Source organism: Trachurus japonicus, chromosome 7, assembly GCF_045865225.1.
Source record: "Trachurus japonicus isolate A0001 chromosome 7, Traja_1.0".
Lineage (NCBI taxonomy): Eukaryota > Metazoa > Chordata > Actinopteri > Carangiformes > Carangidae > Trachurus > Trachurus japonicus.
Genome location: NC_140913.1, coordinates 13241794 through 13269407, shown reverse-complemented (window position 1 = coordinate 13269407; position 27614 = coordinate 13241794). Strand labels below are relative to the sequence as shown.

The 27614-nt window shown below is 42.9% G+C and overlaps 1 protein-coding gene and 1 long non-coding RNA gene across 4 annotated transcripts; one reads left to right on the top strand and one right to left on the bottom strand.

Moving 5' to 3' along the window:
• Window positions 1-246: 246 nt before the first annotated feature.
• Window positions 247-2120, bottom strand: LOC146984284 (uncharacterized). The gene is made up of 3 exons (XR_015036144.1): window positions 1987-2120; window positions 626-738; window positions 247-382 (listed from the first exon to the last, which is right to left on the bottom strand). It is a non-coding gene; the product is annotated as an uncharacterized LOC146984284 (long non-coding RNA).
• Window positions 721-27393, top strand: spen (spen family transcriptional repressor). Of its 3 annotated transcripts, none has more exons than XM_085781335.1 (15): window positions 721-1217; window positions 4193-4513; window positions 11099-11713; window positions 14586-14743; window positions 14914-15114; window positions 15196-15347; window positions 15452-15577; window positions 15723-15836; window positions 15927-16040; window positions 16134-16234; window positions 16350-24177; window positions 24282-24626; window positions 24721-24915; window positions 25069-25227; window positions 25332-27393. In XM_085781335.1, the coding sequence occupies exons 1-15, from the start codon at window positions 1135-1137 to the stop codon at window positions 25461-25463; spliced, it is 10644 nt and encodes a 3547-aa protein (XP_085637461.1). In that variant the 5' UTR covers window positions 721-1134; the 3' UTR covers window positions 25464-27393. The 3 variants fall into 3 exon arrangements, with proteins under 3 accessions (XP_085637461.1, XP_085637460.1, XP_085637463.1); XM_085781334.1 differs by having other exon boundaries at window positions 25051-25227; XM_085781337.1 differs by having other exon boundaries at window positions 877-1217; window positions 4193-6436; window positions 25051-25227.
• The last annotated feature ends 221 nt before the right edge of the window (window positions 27394-27614 follow it).

Genomic DNA, 27614 nt, shown 5'->3' with positions numbered 1-27614 from the left:
GTGTTTCTCCAGGCCTTTCCATTCATGTAACATCCATTTATATTTGCAGAAATGTACAGAATCACAAAGCTGTGTTAAGTAGCCTAATAACTCTATTCTAACTAATGTTACTCTGCAATCATAAACACTCAGAGTCACCTACAACAGGCCCTTTTAGTTTCCCGTTTCCTGCAGGCTGAAGTTTCTGTTTTTTATCTCAAAAGCATCAAACCTTGTGTAACTGAATGTCTGATTTACTGATGTAGCCTAAAATGTTTACTACCCAAGTTCTGCAGATAAATGAAGCAATTAGTGGTGGTCAATAGATCACATTTCAAAGTAGGTTGTTCTGTTCAGGTTGGAGCCCATCCCTGTACACGCTGGTCCGATCCCAATTACATACCTGTAAATATAAATATTGAGTCAGAGTGATTAATGATTGATATACTTCAACAAGGTATCAGCCAAGAGGGAGTGATCTTGAACGCTCCACTGATCATTTCTGAAAATGGGGATGGTTCACTTGATTTTGCATTCATTAAAAATAAATTGCAACCTATAACAATCATGAAACATAAAAAAAAAATAGGCCTATATAAAACAAAACTTAGGCTAATTTAGTTTTCCTATATGCAAAGTGCCTCACCTCGCCACAGTCAAGGAGCACTGATGGGATCCTCCTGTGAGTCAAAGCCTCTCAGATGTCAAAGCACCAGCAGTCAACCAGGGGTTTTCTCGCGCATGCGCGGTGGCGGGCGACTATCTCATCGGGGAGAAAAAAAGAAGTTCACACACAAAGCCACGCCTGCGCTGTGTGCCTCTCATTACAAGCGAAGTTGCTGCATCTTTTTAGGAAGCTACATGCTTTCTTTCGACATCCAAAGGTCGCATGGTGTCAGGGACGCGCCTAGTCACGGGAACAGTCCGGGGCGCGTTCACGAGGTGCAAGATCGCGCTTTAACAGTGAAGAGTATCAAACAGCGTGCGGGGATTCAACCTAATGGTTTACGTTGGGTCACAACGACCAGTCAATGATTTGCGCCGTGAATTTTTTTTTCTTGTCCGGCGTTTATTTTGCAATCGTTTTCTATTTTGCACGGGAAGAAACTGACATAGCAAACTCATCTGTATGATCGGGGAGCAGGAGCACACAGTATGGTCCGGGAAACCAGACATTTATGGGTGGGAAATTTACCCGAAAATGTACGAGAGGAGAAAATCATTGAGCACTTCAAGCGGTGAGTAGAAACGCTAATGAGCAACGTGTGTATTCGTATGTGTGTGTGTGCGCGCCTGTGTTTTTTGGAGGCTATAAAGTAACGACGAGTGCACGGCCAGCATCTCTCTCTCTCTCTCTCCCTCTCTCTCTCTGTTGTGTCACATTTTTCGTGAAGTCGGGATGAAGCAGGAGGTTCCCCCTGTAGCAAAGTCCCATTTGGCAACTGTGCTGTCAGCTCCTCCATAAGCAACAACACTGTGCTGCGTTTGAGCCCAGATAAAACACACAGAGAGAGAGAGAGAGAGAGACGGGCAGCACGCTTCAGCCGCCACGGCTAACAGCCAACATATGGTTTTGCCATTTTTAAGTCTCGGTCACCAACTTGCAGGCTGTGGCTGTGGGTGATGATAACTTTAGCTTTTTAACGTGTGGTAGCGAGGCTGCACATTTCCCAAACAGTGTGTGTGTGTGTGTGTGTGTGTGAGCAAATGTGGACTTAAAAAGCAGCAGCAGCTTTACACCTGGTGGAAACATTTTCTCCACGGCTCCAGCGGCCAGTGTAAACAAACTTCAGCCCCGTACCTGACGAGCTGCTTCCCCCCGTGCGAGCAGCATGCATCCCCGGCAGACACTGTGAAGTCTGTCGCCTGGTGCGTGCGTGCGTGTGCGTGTGTGTGTGTGTGTTTCTGGACCCGGTGTTTCACTTGACTCTGTGCGAGTTTGTCAGGTCACTGCTTTCGACCAAACGTGTCCAACAAAGTGTAGGTTAATGTGCACGCCTAATGTACCTGTCTGTCTCTCTCTCTGTGTGTGTGTGTGTGTGTGTGTGTGGCTTCATGCTGCAACAGTCGGTCCTTTGCTCTGAAACCGTAACACAAGTCGGTGAAACCTAAAAGGTGACGCGACATCACGCCGCCATCCACGCTGCAATATCGTTGCGAGCTGACTGTGATTGAACAGGCTGCCTGTGCCCGTGTGTTCACTGATATGCAACATTGTACCGCTGCAGGAGGCTACTGGTGTTTACTTTGTGCGCCTATGGACACACACACACACGCGCGCGCGCGCACACACACAAATGGTCCTTTGCCACACTATAACCGCATCGCTGCTGATTTGCACAGGGAAATCAACACAAAACACACCGACAGGAATAGGGTGTAGGATATTTAAAATGATCCTGACTGAGCTGCATGATTTGTGCTTTTTCTTCTCCATCCGTGCGTCTGTTTGGGGGCTGCTGCATGGGACCAGACCAGACCAGACACATGCACCGTTAATTTCGCTCTTTGTTGTCCTCCTCGCACAATAAATATGTTAATATGAATTTTCGTGTGGCTATCACGATTGCCTGCGCGCTCTCGTCCCTCTCTGCCCGGCTGTCAAGGAAATAGCAGCCCGCCTCTCTCTCACTCTCTCTCTCTCTCTCTCGTCCATATGTGCAGGGGAGCAGACTGCTGAAAAACATCAGTCTACCTACCTAGCCTATATGAGCAACGTTGCGTTTTTTGGGGGGGCTGTATGTAGGCGTCGCCATATCGGACGAAAGCTGCTAAATGTCTACTTAATCAAACTGTAACCGTGAGCGCATTTTGTCCCACAGCAAAAACCTCCACAAAATATATAAAGTGATGATAATACATTCCTGCTTTGCTCTCTCTCGGTCTCATTATTCACGGTGCACGGATGCGGTGGCAAAACTAGACAAATGGGGCTCGTGTGTGATTCCTGCAGCCTTGCAGAGCGCACAATAATGGGCTACCCATATGTGCCGTTTTATTGACATTAGCCCGTGTAATGATGTGCGTTACGTTATTCTGTTTTCTTTCTTTCTTTCTTTTTTTGCTGGGGGATGGTGACTGACAGCGTGTTTTTGCAATAGCGGAGAGGAAACTGTGTCGGCCAGTCCCTTTTTTTTCCTTTTTTTTTTTAGCATGCTGCCTCAGCTCCAGCGTTAACCCAGAGGTAGTCAGAGTATGCAGGTGCATGACAGCCCAATGTGTGATAGAAGTCATTGAAGATGGGGGACGGCAGAATGAGTAAGCAGTGTGAACAGCTTTTCTAAAATGGCGTCGGAGGCTGTTCAATGTTGGGAACTGGCATGCCAATAAATTTATGGGCACCCTACTGTCTGTGTCGGACACAGAAAACACTTCCCAAAGGTTCTTGGAGGGGAAATAGACGGCGCATAAAGATGATAGCAGGCTTTGTAATCCTTGACTGGGCTTGTAAATTTAGTGTAATAGGCTTCACATCAGTCAATTCAACCATCACTTAGCGGGGTATTTGGTCTTTTACGGGCTTATTAAGGAAACAATTGAACACTTACCCTCCCATACCTTTAATAAAAACTTCTATCTTCAACTATATATTTCAGCTTGAAGGGAAATAAGAATTTTATGTCCATTAATATTTGTAAATTTGCACCAAATGTGTTTATGTTTAATTTATTTATTTATAAGTATATATATATATAGGGATATAAGAGCCACAAAGGCATTTATATTTTTAAACCCACACACTGCAAATCAGGAAATAACACCTTTGAAAACGCTGCCCAGACCTCATGTGTGTGCTAAAAGCATATGATATCACCCTCCTCCATAGAAACATGCTAATATTGGAAAATATATGCATTTATTAACATGCAATGTGCCAAGGTTTCAAGTCCAGTTGCTGGGTTACCGTTGCCTTGCAAGAAAGTACCACAGAGCAGAAAATAGGCGTAGCAAAGCCACCTTACCTCCCACCCCTCCTCACACACACACACACACACACACACACACACACACACACACATACACACATGCACAAACATGCACACACACATTGACATCACTGAAATCATCAGCACTATGTAGTTTGAAAAGGTGCCATCATTTGAGAAATTGCATGGTTTCCACAAAAAATGTACACTGTTTGAAAATTCACAAACACAGTTGCAGCTGAAAACCTGGTGATCACATTGTTTTTTTCTGTTTGCATCTTTTCTAGATATGGACGTGTGGAGAGTGTCAAGGTCCTGCCCAAGCGGGGTTCAGAAGGTGGAGTCGCTGCCTTTGTGGATTTTGTGGACATTAAAAGTGCTCAAAAGGCTCACAATGCTATCAACAAGATGGGGGACAGAGACCTGCGCACTGATTACAATGAACCAGGCACAATTCCTAGTGCCGCGAGGGGGCTGGACGATAGTCTGTCCTTAGGCTCTCGTGGCCGGGATGTAACAGGGTTCACAAGGGCGGCAGGGGGGGCCGTGTATGGTCCCCCCACGTCGCTCCACAGCAGAGATGGACGCTATGAACGCAGACTAGACGGGTAAGTGGACAAAGTTTCTCTGAAGGCAGGGGAAACCGTGGTTTCCGGTAAACATCTTACCTCCAAGCATCTTTCCACCATCTATTCATTTACTTGTTTGGGGGTTAAAAAGGAGAAAACAAGTTCATGCTCAAGAATTAAATTCTATAGGGATGCCCTTCTAAAGTCCTCGGAGCGTGGCCAGCGCTCCCGGATTCATGCTTCACACAGGTAGACACCGAAATATTCCCTAAGTGAGAGCATTTTTGTACACATGTGTATCTGTTGCTTAAATGATTAGGCGATAGTTTAAATGGCTGTTGGGGATTATCTTTGTGAGTATAAACATCTCTCTGAGGTGGATGTATCATTTGCGGAAAATACGGGGCAAAGATTGGATATCGTAAAAATTTCCCAGGATTATTGGAGATTGCTGGAGAGAGAGAGAGAGAGAGAGAGAGAGAAAGAGAGAGAGAAAGGGAGAGAGAGAAAAAGAGAGAGTGGTCCAACGGCCATCCCTGGGATTCCCCTAATCTGGAGTTACATGCCCTGCTCGATGGATTAAAATCACCCTTTTTTTCCTCATAAATCAAAACAACCAAGAGCACACATTATATGTATAAGACACCATTGTTTGGATTAGTCTAATTTGGTTTCAATTATCGTGCACACCTCACTGAGGTGTTCACCTCGCTCGCGGGCCGGAGTCATGTGGATAACCTACACAGGATATTTATTCCCCACTGTTGGATTAACACTGGCCAGACACCAAAAGGATATGCTATCATGCTAAAGGTATGGGTTGCTTTCTTGGTGCTTTAATTTTTTGTTTTTGTTTATTTTTTTGTTTTATTTGGGATTATGTCTGAGCTCAGGGCATTACAGTTTGAGTGCTGGGAGACCTCTGCTGGTGATCCAAGTCAGTAGACACCACAAAAACACAAGTGAGCAAATTTTTTTTTCCCTGCCATAATTTTGTGGAGATTATTTTTTTTCAATTTTTCAACACACCCGAGACTCACAGATTTGCCAACGGCCAAGATGGACTATGTTTGGATCATACAATTTGAAGAAGAATCCTGGAAATTGTGACTGGAAAGTTGTCATCTTCACTGCTGGAGATAACCTCAACTCATGTCTGTGGATTATCTCTTCTTTCCCAAATGTGGAACTATAACTAAACCTTGGATACAATAACACGCAGAGTCCAAGAACCAGATTGCATCTGTGAACTGCATTTCCTTAATTGACTCAGCCTCTTCTACAACACGGATAGACAACAGACATGAGCCTCTACAAGCTTCAAAACCAAATGTTCTCCACCCTGGGAATGAATACAGTGCTACTATGAGCAAAGATCTGGATTACCATTAAGAGACATCCTCATTATTCCTAATCTGTGGTGGCCATTTTTCCTTGCCTCTACCAAAGGAATTTGACCACTTCTCCACTGTGCACATCATGACCAAACTGGAATGTGCAGGACTTCACCAAAGAAGATACAAGACTTTATCCGTTTTTTTTACTCCGATCATCACTTCTGCTGTTGGGGAGTCGACGGTGCAGGGCTCAGATGAAGATGGACTCATGGATATCATGCATTTTTGTCACTGGACTCAAGTGCAACACTGCCCTCCTTGCCCCCGCCCCTCCCTGCACGTTTGGATGGATATATGGATTCACATAGACGTTTTCCAGCATTATTAGAAAATGTTCCAACCTGGATCCGTACAAGAGCCAAGTTTGTTTTCATAATTTTAATTAAAACGGACACACGCGAGGTCCCCTGCCCTGAGGATGAGGATTACATTTTCTATTGTGAACAATTTTGCTTCAGTTTTTTTCCCCCTCCACTCAACATTTTTGCCCATTTTTCTGCTCACAAAGTTCTGTCTCCCTAGATTGTATTTGGAATTATAGGTCAAGTTACCACTCTCTCAAAAGGTTGGTATGTCCTGCCCTGTGTATTTTAGCTGTCCTCTCTAACCCCCTAGTTTGAACCCCTGTCTCTCTCCATTTTCCCCACTAACCGAAGTAGCTGGTACATAAACTATTATTATTATATCACTATTATTAATATTATCACTGCCTGTGTGTCTAAATTCAGAAATCTGTTCCTTACCTTGTATTGTTTTCCTTTCTCTTCCTCTCACCTGACCCTACCTTCAGCTTTTTCCCCTGTTGTCCTTATGATGAATAGATCCAGTTGCTGATGACTGACCAAAGGAAAAAACAAAACATAAAACTCTTTATTACACAGCACAAACATAGGGATGTGGAGAAAAACATAAAGGTTCAAAGATGCATCACATACTCGCATATTGTCGTAGGAAAAACTGGTGAGAACAAAAAACGGACAAAATTTTGATTAATTTAGATTTTTGATTAATCAAAAACATAATCCGTATGATCATCAATAATGAAATTAAACATTAGTCCCAGCCCTGGTATCTTTTATTCCAGTTTTTCCTGTCGCTGTTTGACGGTTTTTGTTTTTTATTGGAGTATAGTGAAACATAAATACTATAAAACCTGCCACAGGCAAGAGTGAGCTGTGAGAGAAATATTACACAATATCATATAGAGGGAGATATTAAATATGTATATAGAGAGATGTATAACATTCATCTGAGGATCCCGACTGGATCCACACTCAGGGTGTCGCAGCTCCCTGTGCGGGTCGACCAGTGAAATGATAATTACGGCAGCAGTCAGCCATCAGAGATTCTTCTTAACCTTTTGTTATATTGGCTTATCGCTTTAATTTCAGGCTGTATTAGACTTTTGCAGCCAATGATGCAAATCAATGAGCAGGACTTATTCATGCCAATACTGGGTTTGAAGGATTGCTGCAACAGTTTGATGAATTACCTTGGTTAGTCAGATATTTCATTTACTGGATTAACCAAAAACAGAGAAATGTTCCTATTGAATTCTCAGAAAAAAAGTTCTATATTACAGTCACTTTCAATTATATGATGTAAATTGTAAATGACATGCACTGTGATAGAACATTTTTGTGCCTCAGCTGGTGAGAACAACAGGATACTCCACAGCTGCACAGTCAAACTGTTTGTTTGCATGACAGAAAGATATTTCACAATAAACTGCTTCTAACTCTTTTGGAAATTTCAAATTGAATTGAAACACATGTTTTTGCTCCCACACGGCTGAGCCTGCACATAAGATGTCTTTTTAGCATGCTGCTGGAATGCATGCTTATTATTATGCCGTTCACATAATCCCAAAACAGTTGATGTGCTTAGCATGCACCAGAGCAGACTAATAATCAAACACTGATGGAAATTCTACCAAAAAAAGTCTAGCTGAATTATTTTTAAGCTCCATGAATAATGTAGAAGCAGTTTTGTGCAAAGTGAAATTGAAGTGAAATTGAAGGATATCTATTGAGGAGTGAGCCTGCGCCACCAAATTAGCATTTTTGAGAGCATCTAGGGGTCAAGGTAATCCATCAATTTCACAGCAGACATCGTTATGCCATAGATGCTATTCATGAATCCTGCACACGGATGATTAAATCAAATAAACTGAAACAGAATTTGCCCCCGACCTGCTGTACTTCATATATGCTGAAATGCAGTCATATAGTGCAAATCTCTGAAGCCAATTTATCTCCAAGGTCCAGGAGAGTGTATACATCCCATACAGCATTTTGTTCCCATGCCCCGCAGCAAGAGACTCCTGTGTAACGGCCTAATGAAAGACCTCCATTTATTGAAAATAACATTGGAACACAAAAGAATGAAAATTCCCAGTTTGACCACATCAGATTAGTACGATAACAAAAGTATGGTGACAAATTCAGCAAACCCTAAAATCCAATCAGACATTGTCATTAAGTGTAGACTTTGATTAGTAAATAAATGGATACATAAAATGATATTAGCCTTGAAAAATTTGAGTGTCAATGTATGGTAACATTTTTTTTCGTCTCAGATTCAATCTGCCAAATCTTATTTGGATAGCACTACAGCATACGGGTTAGTGCAGGTCAAAGTGCATCAGAAGATTGATTCAAATGGACAATGAGATTAAATATAAAATAGGTATATTTAAAAAGCTATCATAACATTTTAAAGAAAAAAAGTAAAAGGAAAGGTCATTTTTGGCATTTTTAGAAACTTATCCCACGTGTCATTAACCAAGTCGCCTTTCAGGAAATCACAGGCCATTGTGATGCAAAGAAGACTCTTCTGTCACTTATCTAAAGAGAAATGGCAGCAGCCCTTTGTCAGCACCAGGTGGAACCCACATTGGTTCCTGACATGCAGGCAGCTTATTCCAGTAACTGTCGTCTCAGCAGATTCACATATTGGGGTGCACACACACATTTGCTTTGACCAGATTTAACAAATGCACTGAAAAACATTAAAATAGTTTGTAGCTGTGCTCTTGTGTCAAATGACAAATTTGTACATCCACAACAACAAATAGATCATTTCTGGAGGAAACACCACATTATGCATCTGTCAAACTTGGAAAGCACAACAAAGTTGGAAGATCTTTTAAAATAAAAGCGAGAGAGCCCATAAAAATGTGCTATGTGTTGCTGAAGGAACTAATTACAAACATTTGCTTGAGACTCAAAACAAAACACATTGTGCCCTCATTTGCACCACTATTAGAAAATACTTACCAAAAGCTGCTGCCAGCTTCTCTTTAATGAGATGAACTGCTTCAGAAGTTTCTCCTTGTTGCAAGTGTCTTTGATTTGTACTTACAGACCTTTGATGGCGCAGACAGTTTAGCAGCATGAAAGCCGGCAAGCGAGCAGAATTCAGATCGACCCATCTTCACACACAGATGTAACCTCTGAATCAGTCTAAATCAGTGAAAAGATCCAAAAGATTTAGATGTTTCTGTCAATTATCAGTGAGGAAAATTTACAAGTCCCATCTAGGGAATCAATTGGGATTATATTTCATGAATTTCAGATGTATTTTCCCATAGTAGAGAATAGACAGAGCATCATCAGATGTCCTTTAAGCCTTGTCTTGTTTTAAGTGCATAGTAGAACCATGAATATTAGTGGAAAGTATTTGGGTGGGGTGGGGGGTAATGAAGACCAGGACCAGGAAAGTTGGACTTCTTTGTCCCTGTCCAGACTCAGATAATTAGAAGTCCAACATGATACCATTCACATCAATTGGGTTCCTCATCCATGTTGCATCATTTTGGGCCTCAACACCACATCACCTTTATGATTTTCCATCTAGATTAGATTGTACATCAGTTCACTTAATTTATTTATAGTGAAAATCTGCAAAATCTCTTTCAGTGTGTATATCTTGGAACAACTCATCATTGAACTGGATTACCCCCAATTTATTATAACCATGATAACTCACAAATCTATACCCACACTTAGATTATCACAGATATCCCATTGGTATAATGATACTTTATGCAGTTTGATAGTCGAGGTCTGTTTTCCATTAAAATTTGTCACCGTCCTGAATTTTTCCATCCTCATTTGAAATGGACAAAGAATAAAACAAAGTTATTTTATTTTAATTACCAGTATAATGAAGGTTTGTAACTGTTGTTATATTAAAACATATTCCGCCCCGTGTTGGAACATCATGGCTAATTTTCTGATTATAATTTAATCTGAATTCAAACAGTGGTAATTGCTGTCCTGTCCCGCTCATTATGGGGAGTTTGGTAATATGACTGTTGTAATGACACAGCAGTCGTATTACCAAATTAAATTCTGATTGCTTTATTCAGACAGAGGGCGCACAGGTCTGAGCAGAATGTCCCTATTTGCACTGTTTCTAATGTGCATCTTCTAAAAGATGCTTTGAGGAGCCGATTCTTTCTTTGGGAGGGGGGACAACTGGTGTCAAATCGTGTAACATAAACAAAAGGCTTGTCATAAGTCACCTTGAACAAAGCCTCTCAGATGATCAATGATAAAAGGCCTCAAAGAGAAGCTTTTGTTACAGCTGGCAGACGTTACAAGGCCAGAATGACTCCACAATCTATAAAGTCATAATCTCTCATTTAATTCCCTTTTATTACAAGTAATCTACGGGCGAGTCTGTTATATCCTGCAGTTGAACTTTGAAATAAGCTGCAGATTTGCATGCCTCTTGTTGGAAATGTCTTCCTGTTGGTCTGTGTTGATTGTCCCCTTAGTAAGGATGCTCGTCAAGTGTTAAATTGAAATGAAATCAGCTTGAAGCTTAAAGCAACAGCTCAAAGATGATAGAAATGCACGAAAGATCAGTTGGCTACCTGTTGTGGTCTGGTGGCAGGAGGACGTGATGCGTTTAGTCTCCCAAGTCATGAACAGTTAGGCCAAGAAAACATGACAGGCCTGATGTTCGGCTATCCCAAACAGTCAATCATTTAAATTCCCTCATAGTTTAGTTTATTTACTGGTAAATAATTCTCTTTTTAATTAATCAAAAACGACCCCCCGCCCCAAAAAAAAAATTAAGTGCCCCATCTTCTTCCAAAGTGTCTGATTAAGGAAACTCCACCAAAGATAAATGGTGATCTGGTTTGTCTACTGTCTTATGCTTCAACATCTAAAAACAAAGGTGTGACATACTTTTGTCTTCTCTTCCTGTTTGTTAGGACTGCTGAGACTCGGGAGCGGGGATACGATCACAGTGCCTATGGACATCACGAGCGTCCGGGTAGCAGCTTCGACCGCCAGCGGCACTATGAAACAGACTATTACCGGGATGCACGAGAGAGGACTCTGAGCACAGCAGGCAGCGGGTCTGGTACCTCCAGTGGAAGCGGTACAACGGTGTCGTCGGGAGTCGGTGGAACTATCGTTAGCTCTGTTGCTGGCAACACAGGAACAAGTGGCTCAGCAGGGGCCACGACGGGAGGAAGCGGAGGATCTACATCCAGCGGGGTGGGCTTCTACCGGTCCCACAGCAGGAGCCCCTGTCGCTTTGAGACACCAGAGACTCGCTATGAGTCTCGCACCAGGGAACCCTTTACTTTGGCCAGTGTGGTTCACAGGGACCTTTACCGGGAGGACAGGGGTCGACGCGGGGAGCGGTCGTACCGCCACAGTCGCAGCCGGTCTCCGCACTCGACGCATTCACGAAACCCCTCTCCTCAGAGACTCGCCAGTCAGGCCACCCGTCCTCCACGCTCCCACAGCGGGTCAGGCTCTCGCAGTCGCTCCTCCAGCTCAGACTCAGTCAGCAGTACCAGCAGCAGCACGAGTGGCAGGTGAGTAAAGCTGATCTCACTGCTTGTTGTTTACCTTTGTGCTTCACGGTCCTGAACAGGAGCTCAACGGAGAGTGAAAGTAGAGAAAGAGTCTGAACACTGAATGCTGCTGTTCATTGCAGCTTTTGAGAAAATAAATCATCTCATATATTGATGGTCCCAGTAAGGCTAAAACGAGCTGAACACAGTTTAAATGGATCCCTGATGCACATTTTTAATCCAAAATCTTTAGCTTAATAAATATTGACTTGTATAATTCATAATTTAACGGTATATTAATAAAATAAATTGAATTACACTTTTCCTTACTGTGTACCACCCCAGATTTTGTAAAGAAAGAAGCATCTCAGCGAAAACCCACAGTGGGACAACTCATGCACCATCTCAGTGTGGTGGACTTTTGTCGGCTTTCCTAAAAATGTGGATCAAAATTATTTCTACACTTCTGTTTCTATGTTTCTCTTTTTAAACACAACATAACTTCCCCAATATCCATCTCTGGCCACACTGGCTCTATTGACTTCTGCAGCTGAAGGCCAGGTGTTACCAACAAGCTAAGACTTGGATCTGCATTTGACGTCTGTCACTCGTTAGTGTGGACTCCCAATGAGAGCACTTTGTTGCACAACATCCCAGTGTGCAGAAGCTGTGGTTTACCGTTTGAAGATATCCTAACCAAATACTGTGTCATTACATGTGTTTCTTCAGTGCACTTGTCATTTTAAGGGTGATGGATTGAATTGATTTTTTGTGGGGGTGACTGACTGACTGTTGCAAAATTACACTTTCATTATAACGGCTGCAACGACAGGCTTCCTCTGTCCGTTGTTTAAGATTTGAACACACCTCTGCTCCATCCTGCATGTGACACAGATTCAAAACTGTTCTGAAGATGCAGAATGACAGGAAAGATTTATGTATTAAGCCCTATCTTGTTTTACCCCCATAGATTCTTTAAAATCTTGATGCGCAAGGATGCCACCTTTTTAACTTCGCTCATTTTAAATAATGTAACACACATTGTAATTGTGTTGACTCTAAAGCAGATCATCATTAGTTAATTTTTGAGGCAAACATTTAAATTTACTGGTTTTAATAGCAGTTGCCTGTTAGGAAAAATACCCTTGTTGCATGTAATTGCTGCAGTGACACACTTTTGCTTTTTTGGGATCTGATTTGATTTATTATTGATTGATTTTATTTATTCATGCTTAAGAGCAGGTTTATTTTATGTCTTGAAAAACCGAAACTGGTTGCCCAGTACATATTGTTTAATTCAACTATCCTGCCCTCATAAGGTGGTGTCTGAGGTTGTTTCTGTTTTCTTTATACTGTCCATTGATCAGTCAGGTGACTTACAGATCACCATAGATTTACAAGTTACTGTCACCAATATATTCTTAAAGACCTTGGACAGAATTAACCACTTTGTAAATCCCACACCAGATGACAAAAAAACAATTATGTTTAGAAATGCATGACAAGGTTTTAGGAATAAATTTGAATTCACACCCTAACTTAAACCTTGGTCGAATCATGTGGCTGCAACAGACACAAATGTTACTATTATTACTCTGGATATGTGTAATTAACATGTTTTCATGACAGGATGTGAGAGCAAGTTTAATTCTGGCGTTAAAACCAAATTAAATGTCATTTGAATTATGGCAGGCAGTCTGGTGTTGGCTCCATTTTAAATTTGACAACCCTAGTTGAGCTGTTTTTGTGCAGCCTTGAGTGTTGTTATAATGCTGTTGTTAATATATTTCTTTTTATCAGACGAACTAGGTTATTGTTGTTGAGCAGCAGCTGCAGAAATGATGCATGAATTTTAAAAAAAAAAGGTTAAGAAAATTTAATGCGAGTGAGTGCTACAGATTTTTGCCCCTGAGATGAGCTTCACTGTGTAACTGCGCCTCGCTGCTGCCCCGTTGTTTATTTTTTTTGTTAAACTGCCTCACCTCTGGTCAGAGTCCACGGCTCTGATTGACATGCAGCGACACATGTGGCCTGATGAGGTAGTGCTACGGGGAGAATTTCAGGAGACGGCTGGTATATTTTTCTCACTGCCTACCTCTCTGTATGGGTAATGGCTCCCCCCCTCCGTGAGATCCAGTTGGAACTGGAAATTTCTGGCCAGTGCTGGCTGTCTGCCCACTCCCACAGGCCAGGCTCCGTCAGCAGCACTTCCGGGAGTGTCTGAGCACAGGAGGAGAAAGTGAGAAGGAAACAAACAGCAGAGGGCCTAGAAAGCTGAGACAGGCATGGGAATGGTTTGAGCGAGAAGGTGCACGCAGCAGCTGTGAATTTTCCACCATCTCTTTATGCTGATATTCAGATGTACTATGTAAATGTAGACTGGGGAGGAGAAAGAAGGGTGTTTTTCTCCTCGTCAGCTGAGAGATGCTGCAGTTTTTAAACACATTCACTGTGCATTGCATGAGCTTTTATGCAAATGTACGACTATATAAAATCTAAAATGTCTGCATAATATTTAAATAACAGCTTCCTGTTTTATCACCTTTTTGTGTTTACAAAGCTCACATTTTAACTGCTATTCTTGGTTGTGCATTGAAATATATAGCTAAAAGCACTTATAATCCAGCTTCCAAAATCTAAGTAATTTCATTTAGGTAGAATATGTTGCATTCACAGTATAGCACTGCAAATTATTCAAAAGAATTTATCATGATATTGAGGTAGGAAATATTAGTATATTTTGGACTGTTTTGAAGTGTTACATGGTTTGGGCAGAGGAAACAACCAGTCACAGTGACAGAAATGAACCAGCTTTTTATCTGCAAGTTGGTAAGATGATGTTGAAAGCATCATGTTTATTTTCTCTGAGTCCATGTCCCTTTTTTTGCGACAGTGATTCTAGCAGTAGTTCAAGCGATGACTCCCCGGCACGATCGGTGCAGTCTGCTGCTGTTCCTGCGCCCTCAGCACTTCCTTTGTCCTCACTCGACAAGGATGAGCCACGTAAAAGCTTTGGCATCAAGGTTCAAAATCTTCCCGTGCGCTCCACAGGTTAGTTACAAGGTGCTTCTGTGGCGTTCTGTGATAAAAAGATTTTCATATACAGAAATACTGGTGCACTGTATTTCTCCATATTGTTCAGCATTTTATTTTCCTTGTTTTATCAGAAATCACTACTGTTAATTGTATATTTAATAAAACATTTGATGTGTTTACAACAGATACAAGCCTGAAGGATGGTTTGTTTCATGAGTTTAAGAAACATGGAAAGGTCACGTCTGTACAAATCCATGGAGCTTCAGAAGAACGCTATGGGCTTGTATTTTTCCGCCAGCAAGAGGACCAAGAAAAAGCACTTGGCGCATCCAAGGGGAAGCTTTTTTTTGGCATGCAAATTGACGTTACAGCCTGGAACGGCCCTGGTACGTTCTGCTTTTAAAACTCTAGTGCAGAAAAAAAAAAAAATCAAACAATGTCAAATGAGAACTTTCTTATTTTTCCAGAGACAGAAAGTGAGAATGAGTTTCGGCCCCTGGACGAGAGGATAGACGAGTTTCATCCGAAGGCCACACGCACATTATTCATCGGAAACCTGGAGAAGACCACCACTTACCATGACCTGCTTAACATCTTCCAGCGCTTTGGAGAAATAGTGGTAGGTTGATACTGTATTGTGGTTGAGAGTCTAGATATAGTGCTGCACAGGTTGATATCACTGCACTTCCTGACAATATGTTTCTGTTTTCATTATGTTTAAAGGACATTGACATTAAGAAGGTGAATGGAGCCCCACAGTATGCCTTTTTACAATACTGCGACATCGCCAGTGTCTGCAAGGCCATAAAGAAGATGGATGGCGAGTACCTCGGTAACAACAGACTGAAGGTGAGAATATTCATGTTAATTTAATTTTAAGCCTTGTCTTTACACTAGCACGACATTCCTCACTCTCACTGCCACACTTAGTAATATTTATGAGCACAATTTGTATGAACAATTACAATCTGACATTTTATGCTCTCTTTTTCAGCTTGGCTTTGGAAAAAGTATGCCTACAACATGTGTTTGGTTGGATGGATTGGCATCGAATACAACTGAGCAGTTTCTTACCCGTCATTTCTGCCGCTATGGACACGTTGTCAAGGTAATTAAGTGTTTATTTTTCCCTCCTCATAAGTTGCCCATTGTTTACTTCTTGGCACCTTGGGACTCTGTTTTCCTCTGTCTTCCGCAGGTTGTGTTTGACAGAATGAAAGGAATGGCCCTCATCCTGTATAACAACATTGAATATGCACAGGCTGCCGTCAAAGACACAAAGGGGTGGAAGATAGGTGGCAGTAAAATTAAGGCAAGTGAAGCCAGAATGGGGGCTCTCTCTTATTATGTCACAATGTCTGATATGCTTAAACAAGTGCAACTAATCATTCTTTCTTGTTTTTAGGTGGACTTTGCCAATCAGGAGAGTCAGATGGCTTTCTATCGTTCAATGCAAGCATCTGGCCAGGATATTCGAGACTTTTATGACATTCTCTCTGAAAGAAGGTTTGTGTCCATAATCATGTTTCTCGTCAATACTTCCTTAATGTTAAAACAAAAATTATTGATTCCAAAATATGATTAAATTACAGCTTGTTCTTTTTGATTTATTTCTTGGCAGGGATGATCGACGAACCCAATATGAATTTCCAGCAGAAAGACAATATTATGAAAATGTACGAACAACACCAGGGACATATAGTGAAGATCCACGTCGTAAATACCCTGCAAGAAGCCGGGAGTTCTACACTGAATGGGACCCATATCAGGGAGATTACTATGATCCACAATACTTTGAAGACCCCCGGGAGTATCGGGAATACAGAGCAGATCCTTATGAGCAGGACATTCGCAAATACAGCTACTTGCAACGGGAACGTGAAAGAGAGAGGGAACGCTTTGAAACGGATCGTGGGCGCGATCACGGGAGGAGGACCATTGAGCGTAGCCAAAGTCCATCTCACATTGCCTCTCGTCGTCCGGCAAGCCCCACTGCATCTCCCTCGCTCTCTGAGAGGATACCAAGCGACTCTGATCGCCGTATTTGTTGTCGGTCCTCTGACAGAAGTGGAAGCTGCAGTTCAATCTCTCCACCCAGATTTGAAAAACTGGAAAAAGCACGCTCTGAAAGGTATAATAAAACGGACAAGCTTGAGAAGGATCGACTTTTTGAAGTAGACAGAGGGAGTTTGGTTGAAAAGGAAAAACGGGCTGGATGTAAGGATCGAGGGGACAAGGACAAAAGTGAAAAACAGAGGCTCAAAAAGCTTAAAGTTGCATCACCTATTATACAAGCTTGTGAGACAGAGCCTGAGCTTGAAAGAGATGTTAGTCCTGAGTCTCTTCTTCGCACTAAAAATAGTAAAATTCCAAAGGAAAGTTCAAGCAAAGGACGGTTGGACCTTCTGCCTTGTGTTGTGCAATTAACACGTGTGAAAGAAAAAGAGGGCAAATTGATTGGTCATGCTGTCCATGATAAACAGATACCGAGGGGTGGAAGTGACAGTCCTAGACTGGCATCACCTTCAGCTGACCAGAGAAGTCCTCCATTTCGCTCAGAACCATCAAAAGGTGATATCTCCAAGCATGGAAAGGTGCCTAGAGACAAGAACATTCACAGTTTAGTTGAGGTTATTGACAAGGACGCTAAAATCAAATCCAAAAAACATGGAAAATCTGATATGGGATTTGACAGCAGTATTTCTGTGGATATTGACCGTTTAGCTGCAAGGAAAAGGCGCTTTGAAGACTCTGGGAAAACCGATAGACAAAAGAGAACCAGTGAGGAGGAGCTCGGCAGACCTGGACTTCATAAATTATGGAACAATGCTAAAGAGACTGATTTGGATAAGAACCTTTTGCTAAAAGGGATTCATAAAAAAGACCACCACAAGGATAAATGTGTCCGGTTGGTGTCTTCTAACAGTCCCAAGGACGGACAAGACTGTGACAGCAACTCTGTAGGCCTCTCATTAGAGCGGCAGTCACAGCTTGGGGAGCTGCCCGAAGACTGCACAGATCAATTAGACGCTACCTACCTTAAAATAGACTTGGAGGGCTCAAAAAGTGAAAACAGCTCCAGTCTCACCAAGATATCAGATGATGGCAGTCTAGATTTGGATGAAATAAGAGAACAACAGAAACAGGTTCTGTTTGAAAATGACCAAGAGAGAGGGAAGTGCAGAGACTCAGATGATGGAGATGAACACTTGGTGCACATTGACCAGTCTCATATTTGCACAAAACAAATTGAACAGAGTCGGTGGCTTCGGCCCAAGCCTGGAGACCCTGACAAGTTGGTCAAGTTTGAAAACCCACCAAGTGATGAGACTCCTGACTTTGAAAAGGATTATGTCATGCATGATATTGGAAAACCAATTCAGGATATGGCCAGTGATGACTTCTCTTCTTGTAAACGAAAGAAGTTAGAGACTTTTGACTTTGAAATACCCACTGTGAAAAGTGAGCGCAGTTTTTCAAGTTCTCAAAAGTTGAATGAGGTCATTTATCAAAGTATGACATCCTCAATAGGGACGGGTCCCTTTCCTACAAACGAAGAAGACGAAACCACTCAGATCCCTGTGTCAGTTATTAACAAAGAAAGAAAGTCTTCTCCAACAACAGATGATAAATTTCCTCACTCAGAATCACTCAAAAACACTTTGGGCCTGTCAACCAGACATTTTCAGTCTTCCGACACTGAGCTCCCAAAACTCAAGACAACATTGCTTGGATGTGATGAGGACTTAATGCAACGGTGGGAAAGAAGGATCAAGTCTGATTCACTCAGAATGGAAATGACATTCCCAAGTGATATTGCAAAACGTGAGAATATCCGCAAACGCCTTGGTCAGGATTTGGAGCCTGGGGAAGTGCAGTCAGATTCAGATGATGATGTAGAAAACAAACACATCTCTCCCAAGTCCAATAGTTCCTTGTCTTATATCCTTAGGGAACGCGATGAGAGAATGACTGACCTGAAGCTTTCAGGCTCTTTGGAAAAGAATAAGTTTTATTCGTTTGCATTAGATAAAACTATAACTCCTGATACAAAAGCACTCCTTGAAAGAGCCAAGACGCTGTATTCCTCCAGGGAAGATAATTGGTCCTTTCTTCCCTCACACTTTCCAACCTCCCACAGCTGTTCAGATAAGGGCAAGGTAGCGCTAGCACCTCGACCTATTCCTCCTTGGTATTTGAAAAAGAAGAAGATTCGCCCTGACTCTGAAGATAAGCTGCATGATAAAAAAGAGGAGTTTAAGCCACAGGACCAAGAGCGACAGGAACTTTTTGCATCTCGCTTCCTCCACAGTTCGATCTTTGAGCAGGATTCCCGCCGTTTGCAGCATCTTGAACGTAAAGACCAAGATTTTGAAACTGGAGTTGGAAGGCCTTTTGGTAAGCCAAGTGCTGCTGAGTCACAACCTGAAACTGGGGGAAGTGATGTCCCACAAGAGCCCATAGTGCTTTTCCATAGTCGGTTTTTAGAGCTTCAGCAGCAAAAGGACAAGGACCACTCCCTACCTGATCCTGAAAATGATTTGACAGTGCCAGAGATTAAAAAAGATGAAGTGCAGACTTGTGATACGCAGTCTGATAAGGAAACTGAGCCAGTGGTGAAGGTTGAGGACAAATCGGCCAGCCCCCCATTAACCTTGTCTGTTTCACCTTTTCTTCCTTCCCCTAAAGAACTGTCACCAGAAAAGAAGGAAGTTTTAACTCCATGCTCAGATCAACATGTGTCAGTTGCCAAGGAAGAAAAAGTGGATCCCGTTCTTGAGGTGTCCCCAACCCGTTCTCTTTCCATGGAAGACTTAAAATCAGTTGCTCCTAAGCTAACCCTGACCCCTCCACTTGCCCTTTCAGAACCAGAACACGAGATGGAAACAAAAGTAGAATTAAATGAACCCAAACTGAAAATTGGTAATAGTTTGGCAGTGGAACATAATCCCCTTGTGGAAGACAAACCTCCCACTCCTGGTGGTTCCCTAATTGGGTTTGAGAGGGAGACTGCAGAATGTGCTTACTCTGACTATCCAAAGACTGAAGAAAAATCAGAAATTGAGGCAGAACCGAAAATAGAGAATCAGGAAATTAAACACTTTGAGGAAGCTCAGAAATCTGAGACAGATGGTGAGGCATGTATGCCAGAACTAGAGGCTGAAATAAAACCATTACCAAATCGCAGACAGCCCAAGAACAAAAGGGCAAAACCACTACCAGTTTTACGCACCTCCCAGCCTCCCCAAAATGTTGCCACTGAGAAACCTGCAACACGAAAGAGTGAACGAATTGACAGAGAGAAACTCAAAAAGGCCTCATCTCCTCGAGCAGAACCACCGAAAGTATCACTTGAGTCTAAAACATCAAAGTCGCCAAGTCATGCCTCAGACTCTGAACAAAACCTTGAGTCAAGTTTAATCCATGGCAGGACACGTCGCAGGAATGTAAAATCGGTGTATGCCACGCTACATGAAGATGACCAATCTGGCAAAGAGGTAGTTGAGCCATCACGCTCTATGCGCAAACGTGGTGCTGACAAAGAACCAATGCAGCAAGATGTTCAAATTCCATCTACTAATACTCGGCGAGGACGCCCACCTAAAAGAGGCATCAAACGAAGTGAGGATGCATCACCAGTAAAAGGGGAACAGCAGAAAATGATGGAAGAGGACACAGAAATGAAAGAGACCGCAACTACTGCAGAGGTCCCGAAAACCTCTGAGGGATGGCGATCACCCCGCACCCAGAAAGTACAACAATCACACCTTACTTCATCTGTCCCAGTTAATAAGAAAGGAAGTAGAATAGACAAACAGTCTGGCAGCACAACAACATCAGCCGAGCAAGCTGGTCTGGCAAGTCACGATGAGTCAGAGCTTAAGCCTAAAATTGATTTAGACCCATTTATAAAATTACCAGAAAAAATGGAAAACACAAGTCCACCAGTGCACAGAAAGGAAAAAGACTTAAAAGATTTTGGTGGAAAGAAATCTACTGATGGTGAGAAGATGGATACCAGCTCCTCTGAGAGAAGACAGCCCGAAAAGGGTGTTAAAATGAAAACTGCAAGGTTGAAAAGAAATACCAAGCAGATCGCTGAAGATAAATCGCACAGCTTAAAAAATCTTGAGATTCGTGTAAGCGTCGATGACGTTAAAGGTTTGCTTCGTTCAGAGGATGATGAGCCTGAGACATTTGAAGTCCCCACAATCACAAAAACAAAATCGGTCATACAAGAGACTGAGGAAACAAAGGTGACAGGATTTCCAAATGAATCAAATAAGCTTGGCACTCAGGAGAAAGAAGACACCCTATCAGAGCCTGAACTTCCCTTGGATCCGGCCGCTCTCTTGGCACGGCAGATGGAACTAGAGCAGGCAGTTGAAAATATTGCCAAACTTACGGTTGAGCAACCTCCTCGGCCATACAAGGAACCACCTGCAGAGCAGCCGACCATATTGCCTCCAGTCATAGTGGAACCAGAAGTTGAGGTAGAGGAGGAAAAGCGAGCTAACCCTGCAAGTGAGACTGAACTTGCTGCAGCTATTGATTCCATAACAGCTGAAGAATTATGTGGGGACGGAGATGGATTCACAGCAGCTCCTACTTACACTGCTCTTGTTCCAACTCCTGACTCTTTGGTATCCCCCTCCTCCAATGAGATCATGGAACCTGAAACACACATGGTAATCAACAGTATTCTCGCAGCAGATTCAGATGAAGGTCCTTTAACACCCAGCCCAAAGGGGCCAGGGACAGAGGCTAAGGTAGCTGAAGACCCCCCACTACCCGAAACACCCAAGAAAACTGGCAAAGTGAAAGCAAAAACCCCGAAGAAGTCAAGAAGTCGTAAAGGTCCAGCTAACAAGAAAGTTGATACTGCTGAAGAGGTTTCACAATCAGAGCCCTCTCCAGTCAAGTTACCCGAGTCCATCCCAGAAGACCCAGAAACCATCAATTCAAAAGCAGTTACCGTTACAGCAGGGGCAACTGCAGCTGCCTCTGTGGTCACTGCTGTTGCAACTTGTAGACGTGATGTTACAAGTGCCATAACTGTAGACACGCCCAAAGAGGCGGAACAGCCTGAAGTTGAACAGCCTGTACCCAAAGAATCTGCCTTCCATTCAGGCACAAGCAACATCTCGAGTTGTAAAAAGCATCCCCAGGCAGCGGAGCCATCTACCCCTACTCTTGCCCCTGCTCCTGCTCGCCCACAGGCTGTATCTCAGTTCAGCGTACCCCTGCTGAGGCCAGCCAAAATGCCACTTTCCCCTGACTGGCCTCAGAGGTCTGAAGAAAGTAGAATCTACGTTGCACCTTCATGTCATGTCACAGTGGTAACTCCGTCTTTACCAGCATCTACTCCTCTTGCAACCCCTTCAGCAAATCCCCCAATGCCCCCTGACACCAAGGCTTCAGATATTGACCCCAGCTCTAGTACCTTAAGGAAAATTTTAATGGAACCCAAATATGTATCTGCATCAAACAGCAACTCTATACCTACCACCATGGTGACATCTGCACTGTCAGAGCCTTCACGGATGTCAGAGAATGAAAATCGCTCTGAGACGGGGAGTTTGAGACAGTTGCATCCCGAAGAAAGACCGCATTTCCCCATCCAGCCCATACACCACAAACCATCTCCATTAACAGAGTCTCAGCAGAACTGTGGAGAGAAGGCTCAGCACACAATTATTTCTCCTGCTACCTCAGTGATAAGTCGAATTCCAATGCCTTATGATACAGAGGAAGCTCCACGTATTTCTCTAAGCAACAGAAGCATTGGCTTATCTCTTCCCAAGCAGAAATTTAGAGCAAACTCCAATGAGAATAATCGCTACCATGGCATGGACATAGTAGAGGATGGCAATAGAGGGCGCTCTGTTGTTGAGACCACTCCCTACAATACAGGCGCCAGTCCAGGCCTTAGGGTCAATACATCAGAAGGTGTTGTTGTTTTGAGTTATTCTGGTCAGAAAACTGAGGGGCCTCACAGAATGAGAGCCAAAATTAGTCAAATCCCTCAAGCCAGTGCTGGTGATATAGAGTTTCAACAATCTGTGTCCAAATCTCAGATAAAGCAAGAGCCGCTCATCACATCATCCCAGTCGCCTACTCCAAAAGCAGCTCCAACTCCTGTAGCTTATGGACACACAGGGGTCCTCTTGACCAGTCAGTCTTATAATACCCAACCTGTAATTTCCAGCACCAAGCAGGAGAGTCATGGCTGTGACAAATCAGACGCTCCATATCACACAGCATCCCAGGGTGGGGTGGTAAAGATGTTCCAACAGCCAATTAGTTCTCCTCAAGTCTTGATGTACAATCAAGCTGTCATACAGCAGCAGCAAAGCAAGAGAGGCCTGGGGACGGAACCTCTATCTAAAAAGATGGATATTGGCAAAGCTGTTCAGCAGTCCAACCTCAGTCCAGTCATGAGTCCACACCACCCATCGCTATCTGGAAACCGCATGAGCCCTAGCCCTGGAAACCCAACTGATCGGTCAACACTACACCTCAAGCAAGAACCCCAGTCTCCACGAACGACTGTTCACTCCCCTTCACCCTTTATCAAAGCTGGTCCTCCGAGTGGTTCTTCTATTGGAACGTCTGTTGTTCTGGCTCATGGCATGCCACCAATGTCTACATATCATTCTAGTATGCATCACCCGCACTCAGAGCAGTCATCTGTCATAATTCAGCCTCACAGCGTCACTCAGTCAATGACTCACGAAGCCAGGATGAACACCCCACCAATGTCTGGGATAAACTATGGAAGGCGAGGTGACTCCCTGTCCTCTCCTCATCCAGGGCCTCCGCAGCGCTCGAACACGCCACAGCCTAATGTCATCAGAGATCTGGTACTGCAGTCTCATTCAAGTCCCCAGGGGTCGATGTCAGGTGGTGGCGGTGGCAGCAGTGTAAATGAAGAAGAACCCAGACACTTTAACCAAGCCCTTAGTAGACCATCAGTGCCCCAGCTACAGTCAGATGTAATGATGATTCACAGTGATCACAGAGGTCTCCACCAAAGCATTCGCATGGACCAGTACAGAGACATGCACCAGCGCATCCTCATGCACCAGCAACTGGGAGAGCAGACTGCTGTAGAGGCACGACAGTCACGCTGCTCTGAGACCGGGACGGCAGCTTCAAGCAACATCTCTGGGCCCTCAAAGAGTCCTATTGTGGGGAAGGCCATCGAGCTGTCTACAAAAGAATCTCTCAAACCACTTGAAGGAAAGCTGATTCACCCACCCTCCAGTGAAAGTAGAATCCGGGGAGTCCATGCATCCAGTCCTGTCATGGTGTCTCCTCACACTCATGGGGTTCAGCTGATGCATCCAGGAGGCACAGGCTCCTTTCCAGTGTACCGAGACATGCGGGGCTTCCCATCTCAATTCCCAGGACACAGCCTGGCTAACCAAGGCATTACATCTTCACAGGTCAATTGATAAACTTTTATTCTATCTGTGCTTTTTTTTGTGCATTTTGATTGCATTTTAGAATATACTGTACATCGCTCACATGTATGCATTTTCTTAAACAGGTCCCCCCGGAGCCTGACCTGGGTCACAGGAGTAAAATGTCTCAGTCCCATGGGGGAGGAAGTGATTCCAAGCCTGAGAGTTCCCATCTTCGCCATGCTACCTCTTCTGACCTCTCACACATTTCTCGAATAGCAGGGGATACGGTCTCACCCTCATACCAGTCTCCCATGACGTCCCCCATGAGTCTTACTCACAAGCCAGATCTATCTCTGCAGAAAGGACCCCCGTCCTTCCTGCCAACACCCCCACCGGCAGTACCCCCATCAAGTTCACTGCAGCCACGGCCCGATGCCAAGCTGGACCATTCAGTACACCGTTCCGTTGACATGGTGCAGCTTTTGACGGTAGGAAGACATATGACCAGTAGAATACAGCGTCAAGACAATATTATAGAGATAAAATCTAAGTATAATTACTATTTCTGTTTTCTTTGTATAGAAATATCCCATTGTATGGCAAGGCCTATTGGCACTGAAGAATGACCAAGCTGCTGTCCAGTTGCACTTTGTCTCTGGAAACACCTTGCTGGCCCAACGCTCTCTGCCGCCCCCGGAGGGAGGTCCTCTTCTCCGTATCGTCCAGAGAATGAGGCTTGAGGCTTCCCAGTTGGACAGTGTGGCTCGCAGAATGACCGTGAGTTTAAAATTTGATCTATATGAAGACTCAGTTGAGTCTGTATTCTGCCTAATAACTTGATAAAAGCTTGGTAAATAAGGTGCATTTATCCTGCTGTTGTAATTTGTGCTCTGTGTTTATAATTTGGTAAAGACGTATCGTGCACGGCAGGTGGACAATGACTACTGTTTGCTACTGGCTCTGCCCTGTGGTCGAGACCAAGAGGACGTCCTTGGTCAAACCCAAGCCTTGAAAAGTGGCTTCATCACCTACCTGCAAGCCAAACAGGCAGCTGGAATCATCAATGTGCCCAACCCTGGCTCCAATCAGGTCTGTTGTCTTTTTTTGTTTTACCTCTGTTTTGTTATAATATTCTGGATCACGAGGAAGTTGTTCCCTCTCTCATCATGTTCCTTTCATCTTTGGATTGGCAGCCAGCTTACGTGGTGCAGATTTTCCCGCCGTGTGAATTCTCGGAGAGCCACCTTTCGCGACTGGCACCAGATCTTCTCAACAGCATCTCCAGCATTTCCCCTCACCTCATGATCGTCATTGCCTCTGTTTAATTACCTCCATTTTTTCTTTTCCTGAACAAAGCCAACACCAGCCCTTTTGGACTCGTCCAGTTTTGTAAAACTGGAATTGCCTCATATTTTTATGAGTTTGACTTTTTTTAAAGATCTGATTTAGCATGCACTCACCTTTTCTCTTTCACTTCACCAAGTCCTTAAGTCACCCAATGACAATGAATTCCAAAAACTATAACTTTACGGAGAGGATATGAAGGGTCAACTGGGGATTTTTGATGATCATTTGTGATTATTCATTTCATTTTTGCCATTTTTGGAGGTGTTGTGCAGCCTTTTCTAATTCATAGCACTCAAAGCTATGGATTGAGACCTTCCTATGGGATATTTTTTACCTTCATAAAAGTGATTGTGGTTTTTCTTTGTTTTTTAAAGACAAACGATGTGAGAAGTCATTGCACTATGTTAAGGAAAAAATTGTGAACTCTGTACAGATTTGAGTCCAATATGATACATGTTATGGAAATACTCTCGTAATCAGCCATGCTTGCGCAAGATAAAAGAAAAATCATTGCCTGGAAAATGATCGAGAATCATTTCAGCCTGATCAGTCATTCTGCTTCTGCTCCTTCACCATCAGCCAACTTCTACTTCATTTCCGGACTCAACTCTCCATCCCTAAGTGTTCCCTACCCCAGGAACTCGTGAGGGGACGTTCAGAGTTGTACAGTTTACACTCAATGCCTCAACAGGGGACTATATAAAGAATATTTAATTTGTTTATTTTTGTTTGCATCTTCTTTAAGCCTAAGGGTATTGTGGACAATTGTGAAACTGTAAATATTATAAATATTTAAAGACTGAAGCAATGTGGAGAGACCAAGTGAATTATTTTACAAGACAGATCATCAAATCTCAGTGTTTTTCTTTCTTTCTTTTGTTCTTTCTTTCTTTCTTTCTTTGGGCAAGGGCATGAAGGGGGATGGTAGGAAGGATCTGTGCAGGATCCAGGAGTGATATTCACAAAAAAAATATTTTTTAAATTGATTCTGTGCCAAAACGTCTTTTGCAAACGCTCAACACACACAATGTATCTAAAAACGAAATTTGATCAGAACCTATTTTCATATGTGACTTTGTATTTTGCCACTCAGAGGGCAGACTTGATTCCTTTTTTTTTGGTATTGTTCATCAACCCAACTCTGTTACTACAGTGCTTTTACATTTTGAAATTGTATCCTCATTTTGAAGGAACCACTGTATTGTATTGTGGGGGTTGCCTTTTCCATTTGTATTCCTCTTTTCCTTCTCCATGATGTGGTCCTCTGCTGCCCCCTGCTGTCTGGAAACCATCCTTTGCATCCTGAGGTCATTTAAGCTGTGACTTCATGACAGATCTGCTATAGCATGCTTTATTCTCTAATCCTAAAGGGTAAAGTAAAATCATAAAGGCAAAGAATGTTACTTGAACTTGACATCATGCCGCTAATGGATGTGCTGATCATCTGTCTCCATCCCTTCCCTTAACTGTGTCCTTGAGCCAAGCTGTAAATACTAATGTCCTTAATCTGTGCTCTTGTGTATTTTCCCTTCATAATTGTCTTTCTTCAGGGTCCTTATTTTTGTTTTGTGCAACAAAACAAAGCAGTCTGAAAGAGACGGGAGATGAGGTGTGTGAAAACCGATGCTGAAAGTAAAACCATGCTTGTCAGTTTTGTGGTGTAAATATTTCTATGACTGCAAGCTGAATACTCTCATGGTTATGTTGAAGGCACTTATAATTTTTGATAAGCAAATGAGAAGAAAATACAAAAAACAAACTTAAAACGGTGATTAATATGAAAACTGTCTTTTGATCAATCTTCATTTTGAGTGTATTTTGCTGTTCCTCCATGAGGACATTTTAAACTGTAAAATAAATTGTTGTTTAACTTACTTCTGAAGATCATTAAATGGTCAGTCACTCTGATTTGTTAATTTTTTTGTGTTTTTTCTTTAGAAATGGAAGTTATGTTGATTTAAACTGAAGGAAAACTTCAATTTACAATCTACAAGCTTCATTATCTGCTCTGTTCACTATCTCAAAACTTCAGGTTTCGTGTCTCTGCAAGATGTTGCAACACTTTCCTAGAATTACAACACGTGAAAATACTTAACCTGCTACGTATGACAGATCTCATCACCTTTGGT

Excerpts from the sequence above, each read along its gene's own strand:
- spen (XM_085781334.1), top strand. The coding sequence starts at position 1,135 with ATGGTCCGGGAAACCAGACATTTATGGGTGGGAAATTTACCCGAAAAT. Across the intron at positions 4,514-11,098 it reads TATGAACGCAGACTAGACGG|GACTGCTGAGACTCGGGAGC; the intron begins GTAAGTGGACAA and ends CCTGTTTGTTAG. Across the intron at positions 15,578-15,722 it reads TCGGTAACAACAGACTGAAG|CTTGGCTTTGGAAAAAGTAT; the intron begins GTGAGAATATTC and ends TCTCTTTTTCAG.